This window comes from Ptychodera flava, chromosome 20 (assembly GCF_041260155.1).
Source record: "Ptychodera flava strain L36383 chromosome 20, AS_Pfla_20210202, whole genome shotgun sequence".
NCBI lineage: Eukaryota > Metazoa > Hemichordata > Enteropneusta > Ptychoderidae > Ptychodera > Ptychodera flava.
The window spans coordinates 37,564,377-37,576,757 of NC_091947.1; the positions used below are offsets into that span (position 1 = coordinate 37,564,377).

The 12,381-nt window shown below is 42.7% G+C and overlaps 1 protein-coding gene across 3 annotated transcripts in view; it reads left to right on the plus strand.

Annotated features, from left to right (window-relative positions):
- The window catches only part of LOC139120870 (WD repeat-containing protein 11-like), a 190,321-nt gene that overhangs the window by 16,690 nt on the left and 161,250 nt on the right, over nt 1–12,381 (plus strand). For all 3 annotated transcript variants that reach the window (XR_011549158.1, XM_070685493.1, XM_070685494.1), the window contains exons 3-4: nt 1,663–1,858; nt 8,612–8,785. Coding sequence is in view for 2 of the 3 variants with exons in the window: in XM_070685493.1 (XP_070541594.1) it covers nt 1,663–1,858; nt 8,612–8,785 (370 nt within the window). In the remaining variant the exon portion in view is untranslated. The remainder of the gene's footprint in view (nt 1–1,662; nt 1,859–8,611; nt 8,786–12,381) is intronic.

The following is a 12,381-nucleotide window of genomic DNA, read 5'->3' on the forward strand; positions in this document are numbered from 1 at the left end:
CGGTGCAACACCCAAACCTGACACCATATACACTATAAACCAACACTCGTTTCTCTTGTCATTCGGTCAACCAATCACAGTACACCACGCCCTCTTCGGCGAGTCTCATCACCCAACTTGATTTTTGCGTAGGTCAGCGGAGCGGAAATTATTGCTCTGGCCTGCGAGATTCGGTCAACCAATCACAGTAACAACTCGACCATGTCCACAATACTACACGTGAGCATATTCATCTTCATATCTGGTTTTGTGTATTATTAGTGGACTTGGCAGAAATGCACGGTGATGTTTGCTGGAGGAGTTGGATGTACTCGGCTCTGACGCACTATATAGATCGGGCCGACATTGACCTACTTGGCAACCTTATCTATAAGGCTACAGCCTAAGACCGACTTAAGTGTTGGTGCAATTTTCTGCCAATGGTGCCAGACGAAAATCACGGACTTAGTCCTGATTGGTGGCAAATGCGAACGTATTTTGACGGACTCAGCTTGATGTGTTCCTCCGATGGAACTGATCCGAGCAACACTTTTGAAGGGTAACCACCGCTTGTAACCGACTTGGTACCTTCTTTGAAAAGATTACCACTAAGATGTCTGACGTTGTTGGCTGCATTTGGATCTAGACGTTCAAGCCATGTGACAAAACACTCCGCCTTGGCCTTGCCATTCACGATCATGGTGTTACATATTTTTAACCTTTGTTCACTGACTTGGCAGCTGTGGTTTGGTGCACGAGCCGTTGTTCACCAACTTGTTACGCCTGTGTTGTCCCAATGAAGTTCAGCTAACAGCCGTGTCTAACGGTAGTTAATTGGCAGACCTGTGTTCGGTTGAGACGTAGTACGACCGACTAAGGTAGAGGTACCAGTCAGTACATTCTGGATTTTACCCACTCATGTGTCAATGACAGGTCATCATCACGGCTGATGACGTAGACATGCTGGCCATGTTATTTGAATGAGCCATGTTCGCCCAACCGACAAGGCCAAGACAGCCGTTGGCAATTTTGGCATCCTCGTTGTTTGACCATCTTAGTTGAGTAAGCCGCCCGTTAAGGCAACAGTTATGACCCAAACAAGCCACTAAAGTACTGTTCGTATGCCGTACAAGAACGAGATGTCCAGGCCATTACTGCTTACGGTGTGTATGGAGTGCATTGTCATTGCCTTTGTATGAGTTTTGACAGATGAAGTCCAAGCTTTGTTCCATGCACTTTGTCCATGTAGAATAGAAGTGTAAGGGAAAGTCTTTACAAATTGCCAGCCACCAGACTAGCACAAAGATTGAAATTTTCAGATAAATTATCAATGATAACCTCCAATCATGGTCAGTATGGTGCTATTCAACATTCAGAGTTGCACAATTTACACTTTTTTACACCTCTGCAACACGCATGATCGTTCCACTCATGATATGACAGAGAATACCGGTACTTCCTTAGAATATGCACAAAAATATATAGAATATGAATGTTGTGATAGACAAGAAGCTTCTTACAAGTTAAAAGGTGAATAAAGATATAGAATTCAACTCATTATGATGTTACTTTTTTACTTTGATTTTATATTGGACCATAGAATGCTCTATAAAAGTGATTTTAATACACACATAACATGTGAGACAACCACATGAATATTTATATTGATTTAATTATTGACAGGTCTTACAGACTTTAGAACGGCACAAAGCTGTGGTTTTAAAAGTTAAATGGGCAAGGCAAAACTACCATCATGATGAACGATCTCCATACACTCTAAGACTTGCATCAGCAGACTGCCATGGACGAATCATAGTCTGGGATGTTAGTCAAGCTGCTCATAGGGTAGAATTCCAAGATGGTACCAAGCCAATTGTTGGTAAGTTGATATGCAGTTTGATAACTGTGCACTTATTATGGATTTCTTTTTGCTATGTAAGATGTCATCCTGATTGTCACTAATGCTGTAGTAATACTGCTGCCAGGCTGAAGGAATATTTCAAATAATTAGATTTAATTACTAAGGTTGAAACAACAAAAGTCACAGTTTTTAGTATCGACTTTAATTTAACTCAGAGGTTACCAAAATTAGCAAAATTAGAAGCATCAATTTCTATTTTTTATTTCTGCAAAGATCTTCTATTTCAGAAGATATGACAAACCCAGCAGATTGAAGCGTTAGACTAGAGCCAGTATGTCTGAAACAATCGGCAAATTTTTGATTTTGATGAAAATTGTGTCCAGGTAGTCCAACACTTCTTGAATCTCCTGAACATTTATTTTTGTAATGCTCTGGCAAAAAAGGCTCTCGTTAAGACTCAACACGCTGACTAATGGTATTTCTGTAACTGTCAAGTTGAAGTCATGTTTGTCAGTAACGTACGTATTTAACCCTTTTCCTGCCAAGTCGGTGAAAATTTGCTTGAAATTCGGTGTAGCTAGAATCTGAGCAGCCGCGGCCATTATCCTGCCAACTCGGTGGAAATCGGGCTTCTTTTCGGTACCCCGTTTCTTGCCAAGTCAACGGCACTACGTGTAGCAAACCCTTGCTCACACTAGGGGTCATTCGAGGATAGGTTTCGGGCGAGGCACGGCTTTTGCTCTCAAAATGGGTTCACAGGGAGTCAAATATCAGGGAAAGGTGCAGAAGCTACCCGGCAAGTCCCCTAACCTGGTGGGGGACCGTATCTTTGTGGATTAGTAGCGTACTACGTAGGATAGTACGGTGACGTATTCTAGCAGAGTTTGGGCGTACTCAGCTCTGAGGCACTACATAGATTGCGGCCGAGATTGACTGACTCGGCAATGCTAATCTATAAGGCTGCGGCCTAGGACTGCCTCAGCTGGCGGTGCAATTTTTTCCCAATGGCGCGAGATGAAAATCACGGACTTAGTCCTGATTGACGGGAAGTGCAGACTGATTTTGACGGGCTAGGCTTGATTAGTCCCTGCCATGGAACTGATCCGAACGGACTTGAGCGACACATGTGAAGAGTAACCACCGCTTTTAACCGACTTGTTACCTTCTCGAAAAGACTACCTCTCAGATGTCGGACGTTGTCGGCTGCATTTGGCTCTAGACGTTCAAGCCGTGCAACGAAACACACGGCCTCGGCCTTGCCATTCACGAACACGCCATTAATATTTATTACCGGTTATGACCCAAACAGGCCGCTGAAGCACTGTTCGTTTTTGTACAAGAGCGAGATGGCCAGTCCATTACTGCTTAATGGGCGATCTGTCGGGTTGGCTTGTCACCAACTTGGATAACAATACGCCCTGCTCAGGCGTACTTAGAACGGACATGAGGTTAAAGGTACAGGTTTCCCACCCGTACTGCCTTGGGTGGCAGGTGCGTACTGCCACATACCCAGCTGGACGGAATGTCAAGTTAAGATGCTAATGACATTGACTTTGTTATGCTAAGTACTCGAGGGATTTGCATTGCAAACGAGTATTATTAGCATGTAATATGGTACGGACTGGCAATTTACATGACGGGTAGGAATGTCAGCGCCGGTTGGTGGACTGATTGCCATATAGGTCCATTATAATAACAGGTGGCTGCATATATAAACACCCCTGCATCCAATCACGTCCAGGGCTTTGTTTCCCTGTGGCTTTAAAAGGCGGGACCCGCCGATTCTTGGACACTGTTCCAGACATGGGCTTGACGGACCGGAAAAGTTTTCTGAAGGCGAGCAGAAGACTGAGGCTCAAACCTGCTGCATAGTTCCCAGGCGGTTGTGGTAGCAGCGATCGCTACTATGTCCCTGCTAAACTAAAGAAGTCAGGCGAGAAGCGCCTCCGTCTGGTGAAGCTAACGCTGGCTGAAAAACCCAGTTGTAAGCGTAAACGTAAGACTAACCGTTCTCCCGACGATGATGATGAGTCACCGGCTGCCAGTGGTTCTCCCCCAGCTGCTCAGGGAGAGACTACTACACCTGCAGAGACTACATCTGCTGCTAGTGAGACAGTTAGTAACGAGACGCCTGTTGCCAGTGGTTCTCCCCCGGCCGCTCCGGGAGAGACGCCTCCTGTTGCAGTCACAATGAGCCCTCATCCTGCGATGGGAGAGGTTCCACTGTGTGAAAGAGGTTGCGTCCTCGTCATCAACAGAAGCTGCCGATCCTGCTGTGTGCTGCGATGTCCCCGCCAAAAAAATTGGTGCGCAGAGTACGATATCAGCCCACCTGATTATCAGCCAGAGATGATTCTAGATGCTGCAACTGGGGAGTTTCGACCGAGACGCCCAGACGACGGTGATTTCACCGCCGAGTCTGACTCGAAGGTTGACGAGGATGCGGCTGAGGATGAGGATATCTATGATAGACAGTATGCAGGTGAGGCAAGCTCTGATGATGATGATGACATTGCTGTGTCGGCAGAGGACGACACCCATCCTATCTGGCGTATGTCCGAAATATCCGATGCTAACATTTTTGAGGAGACCGATTTGAGTATGAACGAGGACCGACGTTCACCTTGCCGAGCCACTCCCATGAGATCGAGTACTTTTTTAATTTCATTCCTCCTCCACTGATCAGATTGGCAAAAGATGAGACAAATAAATACCCCTTGTACCACCAGCGACATATCACTAAAATGATTGATAAAAACTGGCGTAACACTGACTACCAAGAGGTGAAGGCCTTCATTGGCGTCTTAGTCTGTATGGTATCGACCGTAAATCATCAGTGGAGGATTATTGGTCTAGCGATCCATTTCTCAGAAACCAGGGTATCTTGACAGTGATTACCCGCAGTTGCTTTCAGCAGCTGATGCGATATTTTCATCTTGCCGACCCAGAGAACGATCCACGTTGTGATCCCGATGAGACACACTGCCGACGTCGGTGCGAGGAGGATCCCCTTTACAAAATAAATCCATGGATGGAGCCCATCCTTGACAAGTGCGTAAATAATTATAGGATGGGTAGAGAGATCTCCATCGACGAGGGCATAGTGCAATTTAAGGGCCGTTCTAAATTTAAGCAGAGATTACCGCATAAGCCTGATCGTGACGGGTTTAAGATATGGCAGTTATGCGACTCCAGCACCGCATACATCCCTAACTTTGCGCCATTTTGGGATCAGACTGATGGGAGATGGCAGGAGCGAGGAGTCGTTCAAAGAATTACGATCGAGCTGGTCAAGCCATTTTGTGGATATAATAAATCACAGCCTATTTTGTGATAGTTTATTTGCCACGGTCGTTACTGCCAGAGAGCTGATGGAGACCAGAATCTACATGGTCGCTAGTTTTATCCGCCGTAATTGTCGCACCATGCCCCCTCAATTAATTCTGCCGGGTAAGAGGAAGCGCCTTCCTCTGTCAGTTGGGGATATGAAAGCCACAACCAGAACGGACTCACGGCTGAACATCACCGCTTATCAGGATAGTAACGCCCAGGTATTAATTTGGAGTGCGTGCCAGTGGGGGAGGGAGACGAGCAGCGACAAGTGCCTCTGTCGCTGCATAATTATCGCCGGTATATGGGAGGTGTCGACCGCGCCAACCAGAAGCGCAAGTACTTTCACACCGGGCGCAAGAACCACAGATGGTGGACATATCTGGCATGTTACCTCGTGGATGTTGCTCTGGTGAATGCATATACCGGTATATGCTTCAAGCATGTGCAGCCTGATAGTAAGCTGACCCATAAGATGTTAAATCTGCGTGTCGGAAAGCAGCTCATTGCCAGTTTTTGTTGGAGATTGCAGCCCAGTGTATCTCTTGCCTCGTACATCAATCCCACAAATCAGCACCTGCATGTTGTCAGCCGTTTGGAGGGATGGCAGAAATGTTGTAAAGTGTGCAGCAGAGAGGGTAAGACCACTGCCAGCGGACGGTTGATTGAGACGTCCAAAGGATGCAGTCTGTGCGGAGTTCATCTTCACGAGGGCCAGTGTTTTGCGGCATTTCATCATCGTATGATGCTGCGAGGTAAGAGGAGCGTTTGAGTGCAGACCTCTACTCACACACCCAAGACGACACCCATCATCAAGAGAACCCGATGTAAATAAACTCATAACACGGACCGGGGATAGCTTCTCCCTACAGTGGTGCTCTTCTTGACTGTATTCTTACGATTTAACATGGACCATGATCAATTTTTGAGCACGGTTGTGCCGTTTATTTGTGCTTTACGTTCTGCTGATTGTAAATTGAAACACAGATTATTTTGTACCACATAGATTACAATTCCCCCGATTGTAATTTTTGTAACACAGACCTGGCACTCAGACGTCGAGACAGACTCCGAGATTTATTGTTTGGCATATTGTAAATTATTCCCAAATAAAATACTCTACCGTGACCGCATATTTTTGTTTGTTTCGTTTGTACCCCAGTTTCGTTTTTGGCAGATCTGTAAGCAGGCTATAGTAATGGATGAACGTGCGTCGTATCACATGGGAGGGGTACAGCCCAACGGAGGCTGTGCTTGTGCAACGCAGACGTTCTACCAACCATCTGTTGTATGGGTAGTGCATATAGCAATTGTACTACGCAGAGCTAAGATGGTACAAAACTGCACCTTACCAACAACTGCCCAACGGAGGCTGTGCTCGTGCGACGCATGGGTAGTGCATATAGCAATTGTACTACCCAGAGCTAAGATGGTACAAAACTGCACCTTACCAACAACTGCACAACTAACCTGTTAGGAAACAGTAATACTAACAAGCTAACTGTGCACTGAACTCGCCAAACTACGTACACGCTTTCCTTCAATGGCAAAGCTAAGTTGTTGACACCATGCCAAAACTGATTGCACTGTGCAACTCTGCCAAGTCGTTAAAAGTACGTGGCCAAGTGACACAACCCACGGGGAACAGGACAGGTTTTAGGGTGCTGCCACACCCATAGCACTAACCCCTGGGTCTTCTAGTAACCCACGAGCGAGGTGATGTTTTCGCAGCATGGACGTGCGTGATGGCAAACGAGCTTTACTTCCGCAAAAGTAAGCTAGAAACGGCGATAAAAGTACACGTCCCCCTGGGCAAACAACGCCCAAGACCTCGTTATTTTCTCCACACAACCCCATGAGTGGGTGCTCCTCTATACGGGCATTCAAAAATTTTGGAAGTCTAACACTGATATGGTCGGTAATCGTATCCCACAAATTGGGTATTTTCCCGCCAAATGCCTGGCAGGAAAGCGTGCAGGAGAGCCAATCTTCTATAGACATGGAAAAGGGGACCGGTTTTGAACGACTTGGCAAGATAACGGACAGGGAGGCTTGGCGGGAAAAGGGTTAAGTGTGACATATTGGATTTTCTAAAAACTTAAAAATGGCTTCTCCTAAAGACCTGAGGGTCTGGTCAATTTGAAATTTTTTATATAGTAAGCATTGGCTAACGTCCAAAGAATTTGCAAATAAAATCGCATGCAGTCACGTTACCTTGGCCCCATATTGGATTTTCGAAAAATACCATTTTCATCTTTAAAAAAACTACTTCTCCAGAACCAACGCACCGATTGAACGAAAATTTTACATGTATCATTTTAAGTATGATCTCTTTCAAGTTTGCGAAAGGCATTTGGATCGGTCGCGTAGTTTGGTCTCCATTTTTGATTTTGCGAAAATCCTAATTTAATCTTTAAAAATCTTCTCCAGAACCAAAACACCGATTGACCTGAAATTTTACTCGTGTCTTCCTTAGTGTGAGCTTTTTCAAGTTTGCAAAAGGCAATTTCATAGGTCAAGTACTGTGGCCGCCATATTGGATTTTGCGTAAAACATAGAATTACTAGTGATACCTACAGTAACTATGAGACGATGTTCAAAATCCTTCTTTACAAAAACAAAAAGACTTTTCCAAGCTCAAATTTTGCACATAATATCATCAGTGCAAGTACTTGACACCATGTTAACCGCTTGGGCCCCGAAAAAGCTGCTTGCAGCTTTAATTAACATTTGCTGATGTACCGGGGTTATGTAGGATCTGCTTGTCCCATTGCTATAGAAGTTGGTATGCATGATTCTAAAGTTGATCCCCAGTACCTAAGTTGCAGACCTTATTTGCTTTTGTCATTCTTGTTTTTCTGGTTGTACTGTTTAAATCATTGTCATAACATCCAAGGTAGAATTTTGCAGCACTGAACAGATAGAAATAACATTCGTAGTTGATCTTTGGTACCAATACTAGTATGTACCAATTTTGATCAAATGTGAGCAACAACGTATCATTGGCAGTATTTTTTTGTATTTTCAGAAATGTTTTTGGCAAATCATGGCTTCACCAGCAACAAAATTAACATACATGCAGCTAGGTGTGTATGCGCAGAGGTGTCATGGTGTATCGATCGCCACCGAGCTTAAGACCTTCAGACTTAAATTTTTTTTTCAGTTGCTTGACTTTCTTCTTCCAAAGCAAGTCCAACTGGGCTGCATTCACATCAATCGCTATAGCTCACCTAAAGCATGTGTAGTGTAGATGTTGGCAAGGAGACTTCTGCTGCTGAACTGGGTCAAATTGCTATGCAAATGATATACTAAGTCTGACTTCTGGCATGATGAGGAAAACATATATTAACAATTCACAAACCAAAGCACATAACTACAACCAGTCCACCTATGTAGCTTATGAAGAAAGTAATTAAGTTGTATAAATGATCCTTTTTTCAGAAATGGAATGGTTGTCAACACAGGATGCATCTCATGATCTCCTGGTGGCACTACATCCACCATACTCAATCATTCTGTGGAATGCTGACACTGGTACCAAACTATGGAAGAAATCATTCACAGAAAATTTAATGTCTTTTTCCTTTGATCCCTTTGATCCCACAAAACTAACTTGTAAGTACTTTTACTGTAGTTATGATTGCTTTTTAAACTTTTAGAACAAGAATGGTCTTTTACAATTACATGTACTCACAGACAAAACATTCTTTGTCAATCATTGGCAAGCTTACTATGGCGATAGATGACAACTGCTATTCATTGAGGAGTTTATGTTGACTGGCCCTGTAGTTGCTCGACTGTTTCATAATGAAGATAGTGCTTTGCAGTTTTGCAGTTACAGCACTGTGTCCATGCACGCTCTGGATACAATGCACAAAAAAAAAGATTAAACTTAGTATTTTAGTCACTACAGACAAATTTTGACAGTGTTCTTTCCAGGAGTTTCTAGCACAGTGGCAGCTAATTTGCATAACATTAAATGTCATTGTTATGGTTATGAGTTTCTATTGTTTACGAAAAATTTAAGAGTGGCAGCCACCACTCTATAATTGCTCTGGGAGAACACTGTTTCAGTAGATATGGTTTTGGTTTCATTAACCTGTTTGTCCATGCACATCTAAGACATCGCTTGGCAGCTTTGTTTTTCATTTGGCACAAGGATAATACATTGTTGCACACATATCAATGTTAATTTATTGTAATGATCAAATGTTGCGGCCATTTTGTTTGTTATGCACATACCTATGACTCATGTGTGCTGAGTAATCAAATGAGCAAACATTATCTTCAAAGGGATACAATATTTTACATTCAGAAAGTACTTTTTCTGTGACTTTAACTTTTGCTTAATATATTCCTATGAACATTCAGATGACTTATATGCAAATGAGTTATATAGATGTGAAAAATAGTGAAAAATTACAAACCCAGTAACTGCTGGCCTTAGGGTCTTGAAATTTTGTAGTTATATTCCTATTTTGATGCAAATATATTCTATTTTCAAACCAAATTGATAAGATTATTATAGCACATAAGCAAAAAAATCTCAAAAAGTTTTACAAGTTTTAGTTCCCATTTGCCATTCATATATGGCAACTGGGAGGTTAAATGGTTGAAAAAAGTCTGTATGTGAGATACCTGTCTGTCTGTCTGTCTGTCTGTCTGTCTGTCTGTCTCTGTCTGTCTGTCTATATATGTATGTATGTATGTATGTACGTATGTACGTATGTATGTATGTATGTATGTATGTATGTATGTATGTATGTATGTATGTATGTAATGTATGTATGTATGTATGTATGTATGTACCGGTATGTATGTATGTATGTATGTATGTATGTATGTATGTATGTATGTATGTATGTATGTATGTATGTATGTACCAGTACATGTATGTATGGATGTCTGTTTATCCATATCAAAAACTCCTGAACTGCTGCACTTGTTAAGCTGATTTTTAGCAATTATAGACTATAGTCCAGGTATGTAAGGGTCCCAAATTCGATAAAGAGAGCGTCGAACTGCATGTGATAAAAGACAAAGTGAGCGTCGAACTGAGCATTGAAAATGACAAAGTGAGCGTCGAACTGAGCATTGAAAATGACAAAGTAAGCGTCAAACAGTGTTGAAAATTACGAAGTGAGCGTCACACTGGGCGCAAAAAAGAACTGAGCGTTGAACTGAGTACGAGTGCTAAAATGTAGCGAATATGCGAAATATAGCTTGCACGAGTGCTTAGCACGTACTGGAGAGTACACGATTTGTCAGTTGGCGAATAAAAATCGGAGTGTCTATTGACAGACGCCTGTCAATAGCCACAGCCAATAAAAATATGTTTACAATGACGCGCGCAATATTTGTGTCATAATTACAGTTTATTTAAAATTACAGTTTACTCTTCGTCGTCAAAAAGAACAAGAGATAGAGTCAAGGTCCTGTAGTCGACGGACCTCGATGGAGCAATGTCAATCACTATCTATAGTACTGGTGTGCATGTACGTGAGTTGATAGCCCTGCATACCTTGCTGTGTGTTCCGGGCGTTACACGCCCCCCCGGTAACGCCCGGAACACACAGCACGGTACGCAGGGCTAGTGAGTTGACAAATGGCAGGCAGAGCGAGGTCAGATAGACATCATTCTCACCTCTAAATTGCAACAGTGTGATTGTCGCAGTATCGCAATAAAATGACATTCATCACTTCTGATCATGGTAATTCCACAAATGACCGTTTACTGACCAAGCGTCAGGTGGAGGCATATTTCATACATCAATTGCCGGATGCTAACAAGAACATCCAACCAGCTATGGGGTCGACCGGCCGTGGCCATAGGCTACTCATTTGTTGTACTTGACCACTTTATCATTGCATGATTACAACTGTATCAAGGACGTTTTCGTTTCATTTCGCAGCATACATGTTTCCTTCAAATAAATGTTACGGAGAATAAGATAGCCACGATACTGGCACATGTATGTATATGATACGTATGCGTTACGTGCAGCAACAGATAATATTTGTATACTTGACGCACTGGACCGTGCTTGACGTTTGTATTCAAAAAGCAAAACCAGTAAACCCTTTAATTTGCATTTGTGAAGACTAATACCCGGAAATAATCCATAAATGTACGTGTTGTAAAGAAAGTTGCAAATCCAATGTGTAAGTGATGGGCAAGGAAACGATTGTGAGCAATACCCGAGTCACACTAAACATATCGTAGGCCTACATTTCATGATCATAATAGTTTTCTCGGAGAAATTTTAGGCATGCAATATAATACCACTGACTGGCTATATGACGGTCATGATGGCTCTCTGAACATAAAGAAATTCCCAATGGTTTATCGTTATGCCTTTTCATATTTATTGCCATGGGGCAATCCATCGAAGAATGCACCTCACACCGTGAAGAACTTACGTCCGTATAAGGAACGGCAACAAGCAGTGATCTCCGGCAACTGACAGTCAAGTTCGCTAAATACTGAGAGATTGGAGGTTTCGTGTATCATATGTACCAACGGTTCAGAGAAATTTCAATTGGTAGCAAAGACCAGAGAATATTTTGGTATTTTTCTTGCAAGAGCAGTTTTGAAATCCCCCTAGAAACTAATGCAGTGGTCGACAATGAGTATCCTGGATGACGTTGAGTTCACAGGAAGCCATCGAAACTGACAAGCCATCGGGCCTTCGAATTCAATACACATGTATTTTGGCCATTTCCATAAAGACAAGCTTCGATTTTTGCATTTATTTCGATATTTCCATTAAGAACGACTTATCCTTTATAAAAGATGCCCCTTGACGTTAAAATTGGCGAACCTTCCAGTGTGGTTTACCATTGAGGCAGCACACCTCTATGGGTTGACCGAGACTGAAAAGTTTTGAGCCAATCATAAGCTTACGCCTGAAGCAGAAAAAATTCCTGTAACTTTCACTATTTCACGTGAAAGACGTTCTTTCACATTGCTTTTATTTTGAAAAATTTGGCACATTGGTAAGACATATTGTGCGGCGTGATGTCAAATGGATAGAAAATCACGGTTGACAATGCAGCATTTTCTATATACCGGTACTATTTTGTTCTCGATTGACAAGATTGTCATTTTGTTAATTGTAATTAGTCGACCTCTACTTCAAAGTCTGTGCTGAAGATACAGACGGCATACGACAACACAAAGGCAGCTTTTTACAATGTTTACGATATTAAGA